Source organism: Larus michahellis, chromosome 14, assembly GCF_964199755.1.
Source record: "Larus michahellis chromosome 14, bLarMic1.1, whole genome shotgun sequence".
Lineage (NCBI taxonomy): Eukaryota > Metazoa > Chordata > Aves > Charadriiformes > Laridae > Larus > Larus michahellis.
Genome location: NC_133909.1, coordinates 6,233,300 through 6,255,301, shown reverse-complemented (window position 1 = coordinate 6,255,301; position 22,002 = coordinate 6,233,300). Strand labels below are relative to the sequence as shown.

At 58.9% G+C, this 22,002-nt stretch overlaps 1 protein-coding gene, 1 long non-coding RNA gene and 1 other non-coding gene across 3 annotated transcripts; 2 read left to right on the top strand and 1 right to left on the bottom strand.

Moving 5' to 3' along the window:
* The first annotated feature begins 1,186 nt into the window (after positions 1-1,186).
* On the top strand, positions 1,187-4,963 carry LOC141751163 (uncharacterized). The gene is made up of 6 exons (XR_012589896.1): positions 1,187-1,276; positions 2,031-2,128; positions 3,165-3,254; positions 3,993-4,065; positions 4,354-4,491; positions 4,656-4,963. It is a non-coding gene; the product is annotated as an uncharacterized LOC141751163 (long non-coding RNA).
* Positions 1,887-1,961, top strand: LOC141751424 (small nucleolar RNA R38). The gene has a single exon (XR_012589986.1). It is a non-coding gene; the product is annotated as a small nucleolar RNA R38 (small nucleolar RNA).
* A 992-nt stretch (positions 4,964-5,955) lies between the features above and the next one.
* Positions 5,956-18,582, bottom strand: ST6GALNAC2 (ST6 N-acetylgalactosaminide alpha-2,6-sialyltransferase 2). Its single transcript, XM_074607539.1, has 11 exons — positions 18,464-18,582; positions 17,697-18,097; positions 10,986-11,078; positions 10,808-10,865; positions 9,987-10,161; positions 8,901-9,066; positions 8,678-8,816; positions 8,411-8,514; positions 8,167-8,250; positions 7,464-7,563; positions 5,956-7,247 (listed from the first exon to the last, which is right to left on the bottom strand). Exons 2-11 carry the CDS (start codon positions 17,819-17,821, stop codon positions 7,080-7,082), a joined length of 1,212 nt encoding a protein of 403 aa, XP_074463640.1. The 5' UTR covers positions 17,822-18,097; positions 18,464-18,582; the 3' UTR covers positions 5,956-7,079.
* Between the last annotated feature and the right edge of the window lie 3,420 nt (positions 18,583-22,002).

Sequence of the window (22,002 nt, the reverse complement as noted above, 5' to 3'; positions counted from 1 at the left end):
CTGTGTGTGCAGCCCAGGCCCAGCTCTGGGCTGATGAGCCTGTATCACCGGGGCTGAAGGGGGCCTACAGGAAAGCTGGAGAGGGACTTTTTACCAGGGCATGTAGTGATAGGAGGAGGGGTAATGGCTTCCAACTGGAAGAGGGGAGATTTAGATTAGATATCAGGAAGAAATTCTCTCCTGTGAGGGCGGTGAGCCCCTGGCCCAGGTTGCCCAGAGAAGCTGTGGCTGCCCCATCCCTGGAGGGGTTCAAGGCCAGGCTGGACGGGGCTTGGAGCAACCTGGGCTGGTGGGAGGTGTCCCTGCCCAGGGCAGGGGGTGGCACTGGGTGGGCTTTAAGGTCCCTTCCAGCCCGAACCATTCTGTGATTCCATAATTGTGACCCCATCCACCTCCATGGCTTTCCTGCAGCGGCTGCTGAGCCCTTGAGCGAGGCAACAGCCGCAGAAGCAGCCTCTGGGAGAGTCAAGCCTCACTTTAGTGACAAATTACACACACTTATTTCTTTGTCTTTCTCGTATTTGGCATTTCCACCCAGCAGCGAGAGGATGGACCCAAGGAGCAAGCCCTGCTCGTGGCTCCTCTCAGAGGAGCCCCGTCCCCCAGACACCCACTGTCACACCCTAGTGTTATAGTTGAATTTAAAATAAATCGAGTCCAAATTAGATTCAATAAATATTTATTGAGGTAGGAAGGCAAAAGCAGCGCTGGGCGGCCGGGGAGTCGCAGCTCCACCAAAGGCTCGCAAATTCAAGCAAGCTGAGCAGCTCTTTTTATCTTCACGGAGGTTGGTTTCGACATCTTCGGTACGCCCCTCTGTAGCTTCTTGCTTGAGGTAGTTTAGATAAAATGTTGGTCACAGAATCAGCTTAAAACAATACATTCTGATTACATTGTGGTTAAGCTTTTTGTCAAACAGGAGATCCCATGTTGATGTAGCAAGATAACATTGTGGACATGTCTCTTCTGGTTAAACAGGGAGTTCTCAAGACTGCCACAATGGGTTCGTTCCTCTTGCTTAACTTGTTCGATCAGCAAATCACCTTTAGTTACTTATTACACTAGGGTCCCCCGGACATCCCAGGCCCCCCCCGGGGGCACGGTGCCCGGGTGCTGGGGGAGGCCGGTGATGGCGGCCGCGTCCCGCCGCTGAGGGACGGGACCACACTTCCCATCAGCCCCCGCGCCTCTCGCGAGACTCAGCGGGCGCGCGCGGCCCCAGGCCCCTCCCTCTCCGCGGTGGTTCCGGGACGACATGGCGGCGGGGCCGAGGGCGGTGAGTGGGGCGGGCCGCTATCGGCAGCCATCCGGGGGCACGGCGGCCCCGACGGGCGCGGGGACAGCGGGAAAAGGAGCGGGGCACTCTTGCGCCCCGCCGCGGCTTTCTGGAGGGGTGGGGCGAGGCCTCGACGTCTGCCTGTGGGGCTGTAATGGTGCCCCCACCGCCGCCATGGTGGGTGGGTGGAGGCAGGGCCCGGCTGCGCTGGGCCCCGCGGCTCCTGTTCGCCACCTGGAGGGGGCTCAGGCCTTCTCCGTGCGGGGGGTGCTCCGAGCAGCACGGCCTGGTCCGGGCGATGCTCAGCTCGCAGGTTTTGACTATGGTTGTACCAGTTCTTCCCCAACTGTGGGAGAGTATTTAATACAGCGGCTGGTATCGCTCAGCGTGATGGTACAGCGTCTGCAAGCAGTGAGGCTTATATCGAGCCAGCATTACCCATCACAGTAGACCGAGCGCCCAGGCAGAGGGAGATCAGTGGGGTGAGTTGTCCCCAGGTGCCCCCAGGTGTGGTGGCGGCCCGGGTGAGGAGCGCCCAAAGCACAGAGTCGGGAACAGGCTTGGGCTTTTGGGATGGCCCCGCGTGGTCCAGGTTTGGCTGCTGTGGAAGCTGAGCAAGTGATGATAAAGTTATCCCTGTCTGAAATTAATCTTTCCTCTGTGGAAGCATGACTCTGAGGCTCAGCATTAAAGACACAAAGGTAAAAGAACAGTCTGCTACTTGAACTGACTCTCTGTCCCCTTCCTCTTTCAGAGCATGGCATGGCGTCGAGCAAGGGCAAAACCACTCACCTGCCTGGGAAGCTGGTTCCCTCACTGGACTGACAGCAAACCTGCACCAGCTGCATGATGGTGAGAAACACCAGCATTTGTGTTGTCATAGTCTAATTTATTCTCCTCTTGCCGGGCTATGGAAGTAAGACTCCATCATGTCAGATGATATCCTTTTGTGTCCCTGGCCTACTGGGAGGGGATATAAAAGCCTAATGGCTTGATTAATGTAATTAAGTCAATCAAGGCTGTAGCTTTGTTGCAGCTGCCACCTGAGTGTGCAGCCCTCTGCTGCCATGGAGCACAAGTTGAAAGGCAGCACAGGATGAATGGGAATTTTACTGTTGGTGGCTGGTAGAGCACCTGCTTGTCAGCGTGGTCAGAGATGAGCAAGAGTAGAAGGGATTACAAGTAGGAGGGATTGGATGACAGCCCATTATGGAGATACTCGACACAGCTCATCTCATAACTGTGTTTGTCACAGAAATAGACCTAGTGAAAGAGTAATTGTTCTGTTTGCCTACCTGGAGGTGCCCTGGGACAGTTTCAAACTTGCGTCGGGTTGCGGGGGGTGGGGAGGTGCAGTTCACACACAGCAAAGGGTCATCCTGGAAAGGACACACCCTGAAGAACCCTTCCCCAGAAGGGATTTATCTGTCTTACGTTTTCTTAAATGCATTTGTCCAAGATAAACCCATAGACAATGTACACCCTTGATGAATGGATTATTCTTGTGTGCAAGGAGAAAGTCGCATTTAGATGTTTCTGTATGATGATGAGGAGGATGTCTGCTTGAAACAGGTAAAAAGGGTCTAAACCACCGCAGTCTCAGAGCTGGTGGGTTTTTTTTTTCCCAAGCAAGGATTTAAATAGCATCCACCTCCCAAAGTTTCTTTTCTCTGAGTGAGACAACTCACTGTCAAACACACTTCTTTGTCTTTTTGTTCTGTGCTGAGTTTGTGAGACAAAAATTGCTTGGCTTTGAATGGAAAATTTCCTCTCTAATTCCTGCTCTGTGACCCAGTGCTGTTTTTTGTTAGAAGGGGTGGAGAAGAAAGGAGCAGACAGACTGTTTGAAGTATGATTGCTAACGGTGTTCGATGCAACTTGTATGTAGGAGGAAATCGTCCTGCAGAATCCTGGGGCTGTAGCGTTGCCCAAAGACCGCTTTGGCAAGAGGGCAGCTGCCAAGTTGGGCTTCAAGATGGTAAGAGAATGCTTCAGTATTGCACACTGCTTGGTTTTAATTCATTAATTATATGTCAGATCTGTAGGCAATATGACTCATCTGCTGAGCAGAATACCTAGTCTTTGAAAGCTTACTAGGAAAAATACATCAGGAAGAACACTGGTCATCAGCATGTCAGCATCTGGGTGTCTTTGCTGTATGTGATTTTGTAGAGCTTGAGGAGTTTATATAGCCAAGGGCAGGAGAGAAACTGAGCCTGTGATGTGCTGTTATCCCTGTCCGACAACTCAGCTGTGAGGGAGAAACAACTGTTCACTGAGGCTTACGTATTTCCCCTTAGCGGGTCTCCTACCCCTTGCAAAGACTCAGGTGACACGAGTGGCATCAGCAGGGCAAAAGCAGCGTCCCTTCCCTTTCCTCCTGCCCTTGCAATGTGTGACTGCAGCACAAGCCCTGTCCCAGACACACAGGCTGTTCAGCAGCCAGCTCTCAACAAGGCTCAGGTACAGGGAGTGTAAGCGCTGGCTGCTGTTGTCATAGCAGAGTTTGGATTCACGAAGAGCTTTTAAGTTGTGTATCCAAACAGTGAGGCACCGCGGCTGGCTGAAGGGCAGATAAGAAATGCATTTTTATCTTACCTGATGTAGAGTCACTGAATACACACGCTGTAACAGCACTTTGTCTCCAGGTAGCTGACAGCTGCATTCTGCTAAATAATTTCACGCTTTATTTAACAGAATTTGTATTTGTTTGCAGAAGATCAATAAAATGCAGTGACAGGCTGACCGGCAAACTTGACGACAGTGGACTTCCTTAAGAAGAAATCAAGGTTGGTATGCAAAAGGGGAGGGAATGGTACTGCAAACCAGCAGTCAGAGTGGTTGCTCTGTCAATAGAGCTGCGTTCCAAGTTTGACCAGTCACTGGGAAAGCGCCTGTGGGGCTTTTGGCTTCCAAGGAGTAAGAGGGGGGGAAAAAGTGAAGAGGCAGCCTGGTGATGAGTCGGAAGAGTAAAAGCTACTTAGTGCTTTGAGAATAGAGGGGGGCAGGAATTGTTTCAGAGTGAACTTGTTTAGGAAAGTGCTTAGAGCATTCTTTGTGGTGTCTCTCAACTCTAGAAGCAAGAGAGAAGACTCTTCTGGAGTGGGTCTCGCAAGTTGCCACTGAGATGTTATTCAGAAGGGTGTAAAACGGCCACCTGTGCATAACTGCGGGCTCCTCCTCCCTGCTCTGTGGTTTCTGCCACCACATCATGGGTAAGTTCCAAGTAAAGCCAAAGAGGATTTGGGTACTAGTGCCATTGGCTGGGAGGGGAGCAAGTTTTTGTCTCCCGAGACCTGTGCTCTCGCTGAAATAGCGCAAATCGGGAGCTTTCCAGTTGACAGTTGCTTTGCTCTGACGCTATCTTTTTTTCCACTAGGACCTGATCTACAGCTGGCTGGAGGAAAAAGTGATTCCCTGCTGTCTTCTCCTCCAGAATAAAATAAGTTACAGAAAATACTGGGAGCTGAAGTTGAGTTTGTGTGTTGGGTTTTTTTTTTTTTTTGGTAAAGGCTGTCTACTTGAACAGAAATGGTTTTGAGCAGGTAGAAAGGATTTGGGGTTAAAACGCTTTCTGAAATTCAAGCAGTTGTGAGCTTACCCTTCGTAGCAAAACCTGCTTCTCCCCGATACTGAAAGACTTAAGCGTGTGCAGACACTGAAAGTTGAATAAAGGCAATTCACGGTAACGGTGTGACAAAACTACTTACAGCTAATCCAGGACGTGACAGAAATGATTCTTGTGGTCTGCTTGGAAGCTGGAAGGGAGAGGCAGTAGAACAGCCATCAGGTTCTTTGTCTGGTGAGCGCTTAAAATGGAGTATGTTTAACTCCAGGGCTGGGCTACACCCTTGGCGAGAAAAACCTCCCTTTTTGAAATGGGAAAGGAGGGTGTGCGTCCTGAGTTCCTCGTGTGCACAAACAGCTCTGCCCACGAGCTGGACGGGATTCCTGGCAGGATGCTGCACCATGACGGCGCTCCTTTTTCAGACCTGTTTGTTTTGCGTCTGCGCATCAAGGTGCTGCTGATGGCCACGTCCAGAGTCACCTGCGTGGGCTGTGCCGAGGTTCGGCCAGAGCTGGTTTGAGGAGGTTTTAGTGCTGTCTTGGTCAGGTGATGTGAGGATCAGGCTCGTTCTTGTCATGAAAGACGTTTTGCTGAGTGCTTGTGAATAAAAAACAGGCCTAACAGGCTGCCTTGGTACCATTGTAAGGTGGCCCTGATGCAAACAAAGGTTAATTTGAGACCTGGGAACATAAGATGGGCTCCAAGCCGGAGATTACATCTGAAACAGGCTTAGAGACTAAGCCTCGGTAATGCTCATTTGAACTGGCTGGGAGCAGCCTGCTGCGAGCTGGAGGGGGGTTGGAGGTTCCCTGGCTCATGGCCAGGCTCTCTCTTGCCATCGCTGCAGTAAATCGCTCCTCCCCAGCTGACGGTACAGCACAACCGCATCCCAAGTGGAAGACGGCTGTGCTCGGAGCTGCTCCCACAGATCCGTCACGGCGCTGGGCACCAGGTCTCCCTGCCAGCCCATCTCCACCCTTTAAGCCGGCTCCCATCCCCGCCTTGGGCTGTTCTCCGGTCGGGGGCTCGCTCTGCTACACGCTACAGCCCCTCTGCTGGGGGAGGTAGGGGCCTCACCCCACCCCGTTTGCCAAAACAACAGAAATAGGCATGTAAGAAAATGCTCATTCAACATTTATGTAATTACACAAAGCGGGAAACTGTCTCGCATGGCACTGCTCCCACTGCTGTGCCGTGTCAACCCTCCGGCCACCACCAGCTGGAGTGGCCTCCCCAGCGGGTCTTCCTTGGCAGCGCTGGCTTATCCGGGGTGGCTGAAGGCTTCAAGAACTTCACCTCCCTCAGGTTGTTTGGGAGGAAAGTGACAGTCACTTAGTCTGACCCAACGAGCTAGCAGGTTCCCTGACCCACCTGGCATGGGGCTGCCTTGTCAAAGCACTTGGAGGGCACCACACGGTCCCTGTGCGAGAAAAACCCAACAAACCCAGTACCACCCGGGTGGGCTGTAGGCCAGCTCTCATCTCCAGGCTGCTCAAAACCAGCCACGTTTCTGATGTCCCAGCTGAGCTGCAGTACCGCTGCTCTTAGCTGTTTAAGATCCTTGTTTGAAAACACCATGACCTAGAAAGAGGAAAATGACAGGGCATGCTGTGCGCCTGTCACAGGAGAGGGCAGCCAAGCCGCTGGCTTTCCCATTGATCATGGAGGCAACCAGGTCCTTCTAGAAAGTGGCACACATAAACCTGGCTGGAGTTGGGGCTTTCTGCAGGCCGGGAGGGAGGTGTTCTCCAACCTTCCCGTTAGCTGGATGATCTAGTCTCCAGTGCAAGGATTCATCATGCCTGTTGTCCCACCATGGTGACGAGCATTTGAACGGGGGCACGATGGCAAGGTGAAGGGCGTTCTTCCAGCCAGAGGCTGCCACACATACACATCTCCAGCATCTTCTTCCAGCCCCTTCTGTGCTTCCCAGCCGTGTTCATGGGGCTGGGAGGTCACAGCCACGTGTTGTGGTGCTTCTTGGCGCCTCAAAGGCCACATTCAATCACATTGAGCCATGAAACGTTGCTGGAGATCCCTGAGGAAATGCAACATTTCTCCACCAGCTTCACCTTGCCCCTGACCATCACACCACTGCTGCAGTGTGGAGGGTCCGCTCCTTGGGCTGGCTGGCCAGCTGGGGAGAGCCCTCGCCAGGGAGAAGGTGGCCTTCAGGAAAGAGGAGAAAGAGCCACAGGAGTCCTTGGACTTGCCCCCGTAGGTGACCACCCAGCCTCACCGCTGGTAGAGGGTCATGATCCCTGCTCGGTGCAGCCCCCTCCACAGCGCCGCCTCCAGCATCATGTCATGGTTGGCATAAAACACCAGCAGCTTCTTCTCCAGCTCATAGTAGTGGTCCGAGAACTGCTCGTAGTTGGCGGTGATGAACCCATAGGCACTGACCTGCAGGGAGGGAGGTGGGACAGACAGACAAGAGACAGGGTCAAGGCTCCACTTCAGGTGGTCCATGCACTACGACCGCCCCCTCCAGGGACATGAGGTGGCAGATGTAGGACAGCCACAAGGACATGCTGGTCCCCACCAAGAGCAGCTGGTCACAAGCCCCCAGCAGCCAAAGGTGGGGGTCGCCAGGGGGAAGGTGGCCCCGTGGCCTCTTACCTGGTCGCAGGTGTGGAGCGCAGTGAGGAGCATGAGTGCGCCGGTGCTGGGCATGTAGAGCGAGCCGTACTGCGTGTTCAGGAGCTCCGACCGCAGGAACCTGCCGGGGGACATGGACAGTCGGGGGGGGCTCATGGCTGGCAGGACACCCTGGGCCCCAGCACCAGACCCGGCAGCACCCAGCACCCATCCAGCCCCCACCATGCACTTTGTAAGGCAGGAGCACCGAGTGAAACACAGTGCTCGTGTGGATTCTCTGGTGGCTGCTCCTAAGGTTCAGCTCATTGGCTGCAGGTTGCTGAAAGGCACCCGCCTGCTGTTTGCAGTCACCCCAACCCAGGCGCCTGCTCTCATGAAAGGTAAGAAAAGACAATCCCTTTGGGCCCTACCTCTGCTCCTGTTAGACCAGGTCAAAATTTAATTTATTTTGGGAAATGGGAGGCGAGGTGAGAGCAGCAAGGCTGTGGGAGCCTCCCTGCCGGGGGGGGACATGAACTGTGCTGCAGTGAATGGGAATGGCGGGGGACAAATCTCTCTGCTTTATCCGCAGACAGCAGGACAGAGGTGGTTCCAGCGCCTGGGGAGGACTGGGACTGCGCTTTGATACTGGGCAGCCACCGAGACAGCAGCAGCAGGAGGCAGGTGGTCTTGCGCCCAGCCTGGAGCAGAGCCGGGCAGCAGCCGTGGCCCTCGTCATCCTCACCTCGCTGTCAGGTACTGCAAGAAATCAGGATGCAGCAGCTTGAACTTCTCTGCAGATGCCTCCGGTCCAAAATACTTCTGTGGCCTGCAGCGGGGCGAGGAGAAGGGCACAATTCACGTCACCGGAGTCCTGGGGCTACTTGGGGTTTATCCCAGCAGGGACAGATGTGGGGTGAGGGCAGGCAAGGCACGCTCCCTCCGGTGAGTCACCGAAGGTTCTGGGGGGATCTTGGGGTGCTACTCACTTGTCCCCCTTGTCTGAGCCCTCGGGGACTGGGCTGCCCTGGATGGCCGACTTCAGCATCATGTAGTCGCGGATGTCCGAGGGGATGAAGATGTACCTCAGGTCCTGCAGCGGGGACACAGATGTGGCACTTGGGGAGGCTTTGGGGCATTGCAGGGCAGCAGGGCAAGGACTGAGGGCTCCTGAGATGGGGAGAAGGTTTGGGGGGCAAACCCAGCCTCAGGGGACAATTTGGGGTCACCTCCCCAACAAACCCTCGGGGTCTCACCTTGGCCTGGGGTATCTGGGTGAAGCCGTACTCCTCGTAGGCCATGAGGGAGTTCTTCATGGTGTTCACCGTGAAGCCATAGAAGGAGATCTTGGTCCCCACGTCCTCCTCGAAGCCTTTGATCACGGCACCATTGAGCCTGTGGGAAAAGTGCAGGACGCGGGTCCAGGGCTGGCCTCTCCCCAGCACCCATGGCCCCATCCTGCCCGGGACCCGTCCCCACCTGAAGACCAGGTCGTGCGCATCGATGGCCTTGCCCTGCCGCGAGCCGTTGAGGATGCCGCCGTTGCCTACCACAGCGCAGCGGACGCAGCTCCCGGGGAAGGCGTCCCTGTCGAAGAGGCGCCTGTTGGCGGAGGCGTTGAGGAGCCGGAGGGTGCTGCCCACCACTGGAAGGGAGCAGGATGGGGCCATCAGCGGGGAGAAGGTGTGCACCAGCCCACGCGGGCACGTGCGCGTGCAACAGCAGGCACAGACAAGCTTGCACAAGAGCACATCCAGGAGCAGCACACAAGAAAGCTCACACCACCCTCGCGCAGGAGAGGGGTCTACAGGTGGGATGGGGTGACACCAGCCAGTCACAGAATCATGGAACGGTTTGGGTTGGAAGGGACCTTAAAGATCATCTAGTTCCACCCCCTGCCCTGGGCAGGGACACCTCCCACCAGACCAGGTTGCTCCAAGCCCCGTCCATCCCGGTCCCTCTTCTCCCAGGCTTGGTGTCACCCCCTGCAGCCCCCCACTTTCCTAAGCCTGCTCCAAAATGGCCACCTGAGGCTGTGCAAGGCACGGGGATGCATCCGGACATCTCCAGCCCCAGCCCTGTGGATGCTGCTGCCCACGCTGGCCCTGTCCCCCCCCGACAATGTCTCCTTGCAGCTGCCACCGGTTCGCCCCCCCCACCATCCCCAGCACTTCCCAGCCCAGGGATTGAAGCCAGCGGCTGCCAGAGAGAGCAGAGAGTGGGTTTGGGGTGGGAAGGGAAACAATCTCCATCCACAACAATAGAGCGGGTTGTCCGAGCCCCTCCGGCCCCAGTTAATAATCATGCACACACTGGAGCTTTTATTCGGGGAAAATGTCACAAGATGCAGCAAACAGCGTTTGCAAAACTGTCTCTTCCGCCCCGCGCCCTGGGAGGCGGAGTGGGAAGAGATCAAGGTCCCTGGCTCCTCTGCAGGGCTTCTTTGCCTGCCCCACGTCTTCAGTCCCTTCTGCTGGGCTCCCCGGGCCCCTCGAGCTGCCCCACACCCTCCCATTGCCCACCCTGCCCCATACCCTTCCCCCCCCATCCCGGTTGGGTCCGTACCTGTGTGGGACAAGCCTTGCCAGCCGTAGGGGACGTGTCGTGTCCTCAGCCTGTCCCAGGTCTCCGGGGTGAAGTGCTGGTCCCACATCAGCACGGGGGTGTCGAAGCGGAAGATCTCCCCAAACTTGGGGTCTGCCTTTGCTCTGGCCATCACCGAGCGGGGGCATGGGCTCGGCTGGGAGGGAGGAGGACGACAGTTCAGTCTCCAGCCTGGGTCTACCTTCCCTCTGACATCTCCACCCCCCAGCAGGCACCGAGGAGAGGACAAACCCAGGGACAGAAGTGCTCCTTGTCCGCCATACGTTCTGCTGGGTCCCCCAGGCAGGTCACTGCCTCACGTCTCGGTTTCCTGCTGCAAAGCACCCTGTGGTACCCAGGACCAGGGCTGGGAGGACCAGGGGGTACAGAGTCACCCAAAAGTATAAACCCCATGGAAGATTCAGCACCTCCTAGTGCGGGTGCCCCACTAAAGGCTTTTGCTGTACGAGAACAGCCCAGCACTGGTCCCTCCCAGAGCCTGGTTCACCCTCACGAGTCTCCATCCCGGGCTGGTGGCCCAGGTGTTACGGGGTTGGAGGGGGCGGGTGATGCTGGCTCCAGCCTCCACATTGAGGAATTGCTCGGGGAGGGGCTGCAACCACGGCAGGGGGACCTGGGGAGAGCCAGGGGCATGGATGGAGGAGGTTGCTCCTCCACACATGCAAGCAGAACCCCTTCCAGACGATGCTGCTCCTCCCCAGCTTCCCCACGCAGACCTTCACCCAACAAACCCCAGCAAGGAGGGGGACCGGGGATGCTAACGGCACTGTGCTAACCATCACCTGCTTTCTGCTGGGCTTGGGCTCCTCCAGCTCAGGAGAAGGCTTGAAGGACTTCCCACTGGAAAGGGGGAAACGTATAGCGGAGTTAAAAATCCATCACTTGGGCACTGGGGAACCCCACAGTGGGCAGGGGGCTCCCAGCTCATGCCAGCAGCACTCCGTGCACCTTCCTCCTTACCTCTCTAAGCCGCCTTCAAGGTTCCATCTGCGGCTGCCGGCTCGGCGCGATGTCCCCGGCGGAGCCAGGACCAGCGGCTCCGGCTGCAGCAGGCTGGGAGAAGAAGCCAGTGGGGGGTCAGCCGGGGAGGTGACACTGAGCCACCGCACCCCGCCTGTGAGAGCCACGGGGCAGGACCATGTCACCTCCACTTGGCTCCCCTCCACCGCTGCTTGTGCCCCCCCGCCCCCGTCTGCGCGTGTTTCGGCAAGCGGAGAGCCGCGGATTTGCAAAATACTGGGTTTATGCAGAAAGCAGCCACCGTCTCCTGGTGGTCCCACCTCCAGGAGCCCCACGTACCAAAAACTGCACCCAGCCCAGCCCGCAGCCTTGGGGTGTCCCTGCCGAGACCTCCCCGGCTCTTCCCACCATCCCACCCTTCCCAAGCCTGAAGGGGACGGGGCTGGGACAAGCCGGGCAGGTCAGCAGGAGATATTTAATTGCTCCCCTGGAGAAGCAATTGGCAAGTGGGATCTGGAGGGTCTCGGGGTGTACAGGATCCCCCCCCTCTGCCCCGGAGCCAGCTGAGGCGTGCTCTGATCCTTCATTTAGCGCCGGGGGACAGAGGCAAAGCATCTCGGGGTGCCCTGAGCCCCGTGGGGCCAGGCAGAGCAGACCCGGCCTCCTGGGGGGGTGCGTGGGGCTGGGGGCCAGGGGTGGGCAGGGTCACAGCCTGGCGAGCAGGAGGTGGGAGCCCACCGGAGGGGAACAGGCTCCCATTCATCCCTGCACAGAAGGGCCCTTCAGAGCCCCCCCGGCGCCGCCTCCAGCCCAGCCGGCAGGTGCTCAGGCCAGAAGGGGGGTATTGTGGAGGAGACAAGGGCCCCCTTGTTACGGGATCGCTGCTTGGGAGCCCGGGGACAGGTAGAGGCAGGTGGGGAGCGGAGCTCTGCCTCCCCCCCAGCCCCCGCCGGCGCGATGCTGCCCGACGCAGCGGGCATTGGGTTTCCGTCCCTTCCACGGTCCCCGTTGTCACCAGCGGCACCCACAGCCCTGCCCGGGAGCGGATCCAGACCCGTTTGTCACCCGAACTCTGCTCCGTGCCACCCCGGGGGTACGGCATGACGTGGCAGGACAGCCCAGCGCCTCGTCTGGTGCTGTCACCAGGGCGGGAGCATCTCCCCAGGCGTGGACGGGGGGCCAGGGCCACGCGGGATTTAGTCCCAGCTCCCTCCTTGCACCGTCCCAGCAGGGCCAGCTCTGGGCAGGGGACGCTGAGGGCAAAGGCGTCCCCCACCAAGCACCCCTGGTGGAGCAAGGCAGCTTTTTAAACTGAGCCAGCGTGTCTTGCCTCAGCGTCCCACAAAAAGGCAGCTCCCCAGAGCCCCCACCATCCAAAACACACACGCTCCAGCCCAGGGGCAAGGTCCCCGGGGTAGCCCTGCCCCACGGCCACATCCTGCCCTCCAAACGCATGCAAAGGGCCGTCCCGCTGCGCGCAGAACAGGAGTGCTGGCAGCGGGGCTGGCCCCAGCGCCGGGAAGGGGTCGGGCACGGCGCTGCCCCCACCTCCCCTTCCAGCCACCAGCTCATCCCGGGAGCACCGGAGCTGGCGGAGAGGAGGGAGGGCAAATCGCCGTGAGGGTCCACCAAGGTGGGACCGAGCCGTCGCAGGGAGATGTCGGAGCAGCAGCTTTCTGCAGGGCGTTTCTGGTGGAAGCACCGCGAGCATCTAAATAAACCCAACCTGACCAAACCCGCCCGTTCACCCGGCTTGCGACGGGAGCGGGGCTGCCCTGGCAGGCTCCGTGCACAGCAAGGCACCGGCTGGGAAAGGCCACCCAAAGGCTGTACGAGACCTTGTGGATAAGCTGGAGGCTGCTTTTTCAGCCCGTCTCCGCCAGGCACATGCGGCACACGCCGGTCAGGGCAGAGCTCGCCCGTGCAGGAGTCTCGCAGCAGCTACAAGGAGAGCTCTGCACAGCCGGTCAGCCCAGCTCGCCCCCAGCGAGCCGCCCCAGCCCCACTTGCTCCCTCCATCTCACGACCCAGGAGATCCCCAGCCCACCAGCCTCAGGAACAGGAGCTTATCGACATTACCAGCACCTGAACGACGGACCAGGGACTGAAGAAACCTCCCTGCTCCAAACCCAGAGCCAGAACCAGCATCCTGCAAAGCACCGAGCTCCCCGGAGCCACGCAACACCCTGCACCCAAAGCCCCCAGTTTGGCCACCCACCCTTTTTTTGGCCACTGAGATGCAACCCACCACCAAACCCCAAAAGCCGTTACCTTCACACACCGTGCCCAGGCTCGTGCTGCCCAGGAGCCCCACACAAACAGCCTCTCCCGGCCCCGCTGCCTCCCCACCCCTTCCCCATCAGGCTCACGAGCCCCAGCTGCACGTCTCTGCCCACCCAGCCCTCCGAGCTCGCCCACTCTTGTTTCTTGGTACAGACCCTTCCCTTTCTCCTCCCCAGCTGGTCCCAGTGCCCGCAGGACAAGGCAAAGTCCCGGGCCCTGGCAGCGGGAGGGTGCTGTGCTCCTTTCCAAACTGCCCGGGAGCGGCTGGGGCAGGGCGGGGGGCTCGGGGTGGCTGGAGGGAGGTGGGCACAGGTAGCCCAGCAGGCTGGCTCCTGCTAATGTTCGATGGGATCCACCTCCAGCCACGGACAGCCACGGTGTGTGACACTTGCTCATCCCTTTTTCCGGGATTTGTGCTGACCCGATCAAGCCAATCTGCGTGTCAGCACGGCCCCGCACTCGCATCCCAGCCGGGGCTGCTGGAGGCACCTCCCCAGCATCGCAGCACCCATCCTGCCTGTGCCCGCTGCCCAAGCCCCTCTGGGGAGGGCGTGCGGTGGCCAGGCCCCCCCGCCCCACAGCAGCTTGGCGGCGTGTCGGGGAGCCAAACGCTTTGACGTCACCCGCCAGGATGTGGCGAAGCGCCTCGTGATGCTTGGTTGACTCAGAAGATGACAACCCTCCCCGGGACCGGCTGATGCACAATGGGGCTCCGGGGAAGGAGTGGCCCGTGGCTTCCCAGACACTAGCCACAGCAGCGGAGCGAGCCAAGCCTGGGTACAGTCTCTCACTGCCGTACCATTCACAAATATGACGTCTCTGGTCCATGGCCACCTCCTGTTTCCGGAAGATAACACCGTTTACGAGTGTTGTGAGCATACACTCCGGCCTTATCTTCTGCAAACACCCCCAGGGCCCTGCAGAGCCATTTGAAGGAGCCGAAGCGGGAACGTGAACGTGTTCTTGGAACCCATTTGCTCCATCCCACCGCGAAGGGCCGAGCTCCAGGAAGCATCTTCCCCCGGCGCAGAGCCAGGGCAGCACGGCGACGCCGGGCACAGCTCCGCGCTCATCCCGTCTGCTCTAATACTAAAGCCATGAGCGGTCCTGGCAGCTCCCCGGCGGGGTTTCAGGGAGATGGCTGGGCAGGGAGTGGGATGGGGCTGTGCCAGCCCAAGCCGGGGGCTCTGGGGATTCGGCTCCCTCCAGGGAGCAGGGTGGACGGCTCTGTGGAGACGGGAGCATTTCACCCATCTCCGTAGGGTCCTCACCGCTGCCACCACCTTCGCGCTGAACTGGAGGAGGACTCGGCATCTTTGCATCAAAAGCAGAGAGGCCAACGGGACGAGGGAGGGGATTCTGAGCCCCTGCTCCGCTCTGGGGAGACCCCCCCCTGCAGTGCTGCCTCCAGCGCTGGGCCACCAACAGCAGAAGGACACGGAGCTGTTGGAGCGGGGCCAGAGGAGGCCACGGAGATGCTGGGAGGGCTGGAGCCCCTCTGCTGTGAGGACAGGCTGAGAGAGCTGGGGGGGTTCAGCCTGGAGAAGAGAAGGCTCCGGGGAGACCTTAGAGCCCCTTCCAGTCCCTAAAGGGGTCTGATAAAAAAGATGGGGACAAACTTTTTAGGAGGGCCTGTTGCAATAGGACAAGGGGTAATGGTTTTAAATGAAAAAAGGGAAGGTTTAGACTAGATATAAGGAAGAAATTTTTCACTCCGAGGGTGGTGAGACATTGGCCCAGGTTGCCCAGAGAGGTGGGAGATGCCCCATCCCTGGAAACATCCCAGGTCAGGTTGGACTGGGCTCTGAGCAACTTGATGTAGTCGAAGATGTCCCTGCTCATGGCAAGGGGGTTGGACTAGATGACCTTTAAAGGTCCCTTCCCACCCAAACTATTCTGTGATTCCATCTGGCCCTCAGGTGATTTGGTGCTGGCAGCGGCCAGCATCAGTCGGGGGGGTCGGCTTCCTCCCGACCCCCTTCATCCCTCCCTAAGACTGCGTGGAGACACGGCTCACACAAACCTCCCGCCTGCAACGTGGCTGCCGGCACTGACGCGTGAGCTCCCCCGACCCCCGCTTTGTGCCCCGACGGCGGGCAGAGCGGGAGCTGTGACGGCGCGGCAGCCATGCGAGGCTGTCCCGGTTTCACCCCCGGCCCCGCATCCCTGGGCAGGGCAGAGCCCATTCCTTCGGGTGCGCGGCTGGGGCTGGACAAGCCGCGATCACGGAGCGGCGTGTTTGTAAACACAGGGAATCGGAGCGATGGCGACTCGCTCTGGTTTGGGTCTAGCTTTAGCGGTTGGATCAAAGCCATGAGGAAAAGCCCAGGAGAGGTTTGGAGCGCAGGTCAGCTCCAGTAACCTTGCCCTGGGCTCCTCTCTGGGGCTGGACGAGGGGATGGGACCCTCGGTCCCATCGGTTGTGGGGCAGGAGCCTGGGCTGGCTCTGTGGTGGGGGGACGTGGAGCTGGGGCAGGTCCAGGCAGGGTTAGGCAGTGGCTGCCATGTGGTGGGGGGAAACCACCCCCGGCTGCCATTCCATGGGTCTCCTCTGCACCCCGCTCCTGGGATGGGCCATGGACCCTGTGCCAGGGCATGGCTGGTTTCCATTCCCAGCTCCAGCATGGTCCTTGGGCATGTCCTGCTGCCCTCGTGGGCCTCAGTTTCCCCTCTCAGGGACATCAGTTGGAGCACTGTGTCCAGTTCTGGGCTCCCCGGTTCCAGAAGGACAGGGAACTGCTGGAGAGGGGACAGCAAAGGGCTACCAAGATGATGAGGGGACTCGAACACCTCTCTTATGAAGAAAGGCTGAGGGATTGGGTCTTTTTAGTCCGGAAAAGAGAAGACTGAAGGGGGATCTTATCAATGTTTATAAATACTGAAAGGGTGGGTGTCAGGAGGATGGGGCCAGGATCTTTCCATTGCTGCCCGGTGACAGCACAAGGGGTAATGGGCACAAACTTGAGCATGGGAAGTTCCATCTCAACATGGGGAGGAACTTCTTTACTTTGAGGGTGGCAGAGCCCTGGCACAGGCTGCCCAGAGAGGTGGTGGTGTCTCCGTCTCTGGAGACATTCCAAACCCGCCTGGACGCGTTCCTGTGCCACCTGCTGTGGGTGACCCTGCTCTGGCAGGGGCTTGGAGGAGATGATCTCCAGAGGTCCCTTCCAACCCCGGCCAGTCTGTGACTCTGTGACCAAGCTCTCTGCGGGGAGCTGCTCCACAGCCCAGCCATGATCTGCCCCGATCACCGTGCGTACAGGCCAACCTCTGCCCCGGCTGCTGGGGATACCTCTGGTCCACAACCCCGGCAGGAGAGGGGATCCCTGCCTTGGGCAGAACAGGAGGGGGCAAGGAGAGCCGATGGCACCCAGCTGGCGAAGAGGGAGCACCTGGAGCCCAGGCAGCCCGGCCAGCTGCATCCCGAGCAGCTCCCAGTGTAAATCTGGCTGCGCTCAGCTCACCCCGCGCAGGACCGGCTCTGGCCCCACAGCATCCCCCATTGCTGGGCAGCACCCAGGCAGCCGGGCTCTGTCACACCGATGGCACCAAAGAGCACCCAGCGTGGAGGCCAGGGACACCCGTAGGACACTCCTGATGCTCAGAAGAGAGAAGGGCAGCCGATCCCTGCAGGCCGAGTGCCATACAGGCTCCCACACACCCTCCCCGGGGCTCTCTGGGGGTCCCTTGGGGTCCCCAGCACTCTTGCCCGCCTGGCACCGGGGAGACTCGGGAAGGGGCTTGGGGAGGCTGGAGGATGCAGGGAAGGCAGACGTGACGGCGAAGGGGGAGACGCCAATTGCTGGAGTCTGGGAAATGCCACAGCCCCTGGGAGTTTGCAAGCAGTGGGGGGGCAGCCCTGGGGATCCCCTTCTCAGGGGTGGGGGGCAGCTGTGTCCTATCCCTGCAGTGGGGGAGTTCAATGCAGCTCCATGAGGGGCCAAACCTTCCCCCCAGGACAACCAGCCAGCTCCGATGCTAGCCCAGCCCCCCAGGGACTCAGGGGGCTCCCGGGGGGTCTGGCTGCCTGCTGGAGGGGGTTTGATCCTGCCGGGGGCTGAGCACCCTCCGCCATCCCTGTTCCCAGCAATGGTTTCTTTGCACTGTCATGGGCTGAACCCCCGCGGGGACCCCTGCAGCCTCCCCATGGCCCTGGGGTCCTGCTCTGGGCACCCCCGGGCTCGGCTGGTGGCCGCAGGCAGCACCCAGTGGCCAGGACACCTCGGGGTCGGGGGGGGGGGGCGGGCAGAGCCTGCTGCAAGCACATTTTTCAAACCAGCCACCAACCGGGGGCACAGCTGGGATAACCTGCGCTAAAGGGGCCCACACCGGCACCCCAGTCCGCCCTCCCCATCCCAGTGCATGGCACCTCATGCTGGATTTGCACATCCCTGCCTCCCACCCCCTCTCCCCGTCCCCCCCCCTTACCTGGCTATGATCCTCTGGCTGGTGGGTGACTCCACCGTAGCGTAGTAGTGACCGTAGAGGAGCAGGGAAGACGTTAAACCCACCAGGAGCAAAAAGCAGAGCCGTTTCCAGTGAGGGGACCCCATCCCAGTCGCTTCCAGCGCTGGAGGGGCACAGGCAAGCGGGAGCGTGGGAGCCCGTGCTGCCTGCACCGGGCACGCTGCCGTCCCGCCGCCGTCCGGAAAACTTCCCGGCCCTTCTCCTCTCCCAGCTCGGTGGGTGCCGACGCCACTCCGGTCTGGCTCCCTCCTGCCCTGGGTGCCCAGCTGCACCTTGGAGCAGGCTGGGATATTCCTCCGGAGCGGTGGGAGGGAGGGTGTGAGCCGGAGGGAGGAGGCACCAGGCTGACTGGTTCAGACTTGCTGAGAAAAAAAGCACTTTTGAGCTGCTTTTTCTCCGAGCTGGGGATTAAACATTTACTCAAACCAGCAGGGAAATCCGCTTTTTTTTTTTTTTCCCCCCTCCTTTTCATGCCACCCACCCACAGCTCACAAAGCACAGAGGTTCCTCCTCGCCGTAACTTTCTTGCTCGGCTAAAACACGCGCTTTCGCCATCGGCTGCTTCCCCACCGGCAGCAGGCACAGCCCACGCCAGCACCCGGCGACCCCACTCTGCAGCCTCCCCCCCGGCGTCTGCTCTTTATTAGAAGTTTATCAGAAACTCCAGGCTCCGAGGCGAAGCCGGGCTCCGACCTTGGGGTGCCCGATAGCAGCACCGCGGCACGTACCGGCACCGAGCGCAGGAAACCCCGCCGCCGCGGGAGCCAATCTGGTGTAAAAAGGAGAAACAAGCTGGGGGGGACACTGGTGGGTGCTGCCTCTGGGTCCCTGCCTGCTTCCTGGCCGAACACGTCGCTCCCCCACAACGTGGTTTTGCAGCAAACAAAACCCTGCAGGGCTTTGTGCCGAGTTCAACGAACGGTTTGGGCTGGGGCGGGGGGGGAAAGGCAGAACGGGTTTGGGGGGTTTTGGGGGGAAATCCAAATGAAGCATTTTAGTGCTTTCAGAAAGGAAATGCTTCAGTTTCTTATTTGAATGAGCATTTCGAGATTACTTCAGTTAAACTCATCTAAACAAAGCAAACAGCCCTGCGAACTAAAGGATATGCAGACCAAAATGTTTGTTACAGCGGGGGAAGGGACTCGCAAAGGAAAACAAGCTTTTTCAGTCCATCTGCAGTGATACGGGGGGGTTGGATTTCTGGGGAGCCAGCAGACTTGGGGAGAGGCATCACGGTGAGCCCCACTCCATCCAAACCCTCGGCCCTGCGCCCGCCGCTCCCCAAGCACCCACGATGTCCCCCCAGGGTGTCACCCACCTCCAGCCCCTCCCCAAATACCCACTGGCGTTATCCAGACCCAGAAACCCGGGGCCAAATCCCGTCCCTGCTCCCGAGTCCCACCCACACACCCCCAGTGTATTCACGGCTGCAATTTTCCCCAACTCTTCTTATCCCCCCAGATCCAGCCGCCCCCCACTTCCATTCCTCCCGCACAGACACCGTTCCGACAATGCCGCTCGTTCAAAGGAAGATAAATGCAAAAAGCCATTTCCTAGCAGTCTGTTTCCATCTCCATTTTCTTGCATTTCTGCAAGCCCCCCAGTTGCCAGCCCTGCTCCTCCGGGAATTTTGGCTGTGTGGGGACAGCACAGTGTTGGCATCCACGAAGTGCCCAGTTTGCATCGGTGACAATGTCCTGGTGCAAACACAGGACGACCCAAGGCTGGCAGTGGTGGCAGCACTGGCCTCGTTCCACCGGGAGAGTGGACATTGGACCCGGGTCACCGCAAGGGGCCGGAGGCCGGGCTGATTTTAAGGAAAACTTACAGAGAACAAGCCCTGGCATTGCACGGGGGCCGGGGAGCTGTGCGGGGGGGGGGGGGCTTGGCTGGGCCCGCAGCGTCTCGGGGAAGGAGAGAGCAGGCAAGAAGCAGGAGGACAGGTCACAGCATCATCGCTTGATGAAATCGGGTCTAAAGCCCAGCCGGAGCTAAAAGTACAAAAGAATCACAGAATCATAGAATGGTTTGGGCTGGAAGGTACCTTAAAGATCACCCAGTGCCACCCCCTGCCCTGGGCAGGGACACCTCCCACCAGCCCAGGTTGCTCCAAGTCCCGTCCAGCCTGGCCTTGAACCCCTCCAGGGATGGAGGAGCTTCTCTGGGCAACCTGGGCCAGGGGCTCACCACCCTCACAGCAAAGAATTTCTTCCTCAGATCTCATCTAAATCTCCCCTCTTCCAGTTTGAAACTGTTCCCCCTCATCCTATGGCTCCCCTCCCTGATCCAGAGTCCCTCCCCATCTCTCCTGGAGCCCCTTTAGGGACTGGAAGGGGCTCTAAGGTCTCCCCGGAGCCTTCTCTTCTCCAGGCTGAACCCCCCCAGCTCTCTCAGCCTGTCCTCACAGCAGAGGGGCTCCAGCCCTCCCAGCATCTTTGTTTCCCTCCTCTCTCCCCACTCCAACAGGTCCATGTCCTTCTTGTGCTGAGGACTCCAGAGCTGGACACAGCACTCCAGGCGGGGTCTCCTCAGAGCAGAGTAGAGGAGTAGAATCCCCTCCCTCGACCTGCTGGCCACGCTTCTTCTGATGGGCAAGAAGAGGGAGTTAACACATACCCCAGTAGCAAAAGGCAACTCAGAGAAAACGAGGGAGCACTGATGGAACAACATTTGATGCTTTTTGCCTCTGTATCCACCAGCAAAGCCTGGTCCCAGCCCCTGGGGGTACCGGCACAGTCTGGGAGAGACTCAGGGCCAGCAGAAGGGGTACAACAGTCTGGGGTCCTGCTCAAAGGTGCGCCAGCCTGGAGCCTGTCCCCACCCAGCGTGACTCAGGAATCCCCCTTGTTTGCTCTGACCCGATGGATTCGCTCCCTGCGACCCAGCGCCTCAGCTCATGTGTCCTTGACTCGTGCCCTTCATTAATCGTGGCTAATTATTACCAACTGTTATAGTAAGTCACAAGGGACATAGCAAGTCCGGAGCGAGTGCCCTGGAGAAAGTCAGGAATTTGCCATTCGGAGACATTTATGGCTCAATTATGCAAAGGCTGGTGGAGTGGCAGCTTCGCTGCATTTGCCCAGAGGGATGGAGGAGCTGGTTTCCTCACATCGCTCTCTTCTCTCTGTTTCCATGATATATGGTTTTCTACTGCTGGTTTTTTTTTCCAAAGGGGTGAAAATGAGATGCGCAGTTCTTCATCTGCTCTGCTTGTTTTGTGCCACAGTGCATTCTGGCCCATGCCCCAAAATTAAGTGGCGCCTAATTTAGAAGTTAAATAAGTGTGAAAACCTTTTCAGATGATAGTTGCCAAATAAAGATTAGGAAAAGAACACAAAAGAAATCACAATGAAAACCAGCAAGTATCATTTTTAGCCTGGGCTTTTTATTCCAGTGATTACTTCTTGGAAACAAAACCCAAGCCATCCGCATGGCTAGAGAGAGCGAGAGGAAAATAAGCACATTTTGCACCAGCTGGCTCTTGGCCATGGGTTGGTGGATGAAAGTCTTATGGTCTTTGCCATGATGAACTGTCCAGCCAGGAGAAAGACATCTCCAAAAACCTCCTGGAGGATTTCTATATCCCAATTTGCTCAGCACGGGTCAGAGGTGCATTTAAGAAAGTGCCAAAAATCTGCTCGTAGGAAATTTCCCTGAAACGCAAAATCTGGACCTCGGAACGCGTTGCTGTGTCGGCCCCGCTGGAGAATGCAGGGCCATATGGCTGCCTGCGGAGGCAAGGCCACCGCCTAATGAAAAACTCGTCAGCAGATGTCTCGGGAGGCTGACGCACGGCCCCTTCCCCACGGGGCGGGGGGAGCAGCGAGAGCACGCCTCGGCCGAGCCTCCTCCCGCCAGGTCCCCCGCGGAAACGGGCTCAGGCAAAGCGCCTGCTCGCACTGAGCCTGGATGGTGCCGTGGATGCTCCCGCACCGGCTTTGCTCGGATTTTTAGGTGTTACTGCAACCGAAGTGACCGCAGGGAGGATGCTTGGACACAGGGACCCGCGTGACGGCGGTGCGGTGGCAGCACTCAGCCGCGGGTCTAGAGGTGCTCAGGGCTGTGCTCAGCGTCACCCCACGGCAGCTCCGAGCGCTGGGCTCTGCCTCACAGGTAGGGAAAGGGGCTCGGGGATGCAGCTGCGCAGGCAAACTGAGCTGACGTGCCCCATCTTTGTGCCAATCTGTCAGGACGCGGCCCGTGGGGGAAACACACCCTTTAGTCCCCTCGGGCTCCTCGCAAAAGCAGGAAGGTTGTGGGGACGAGC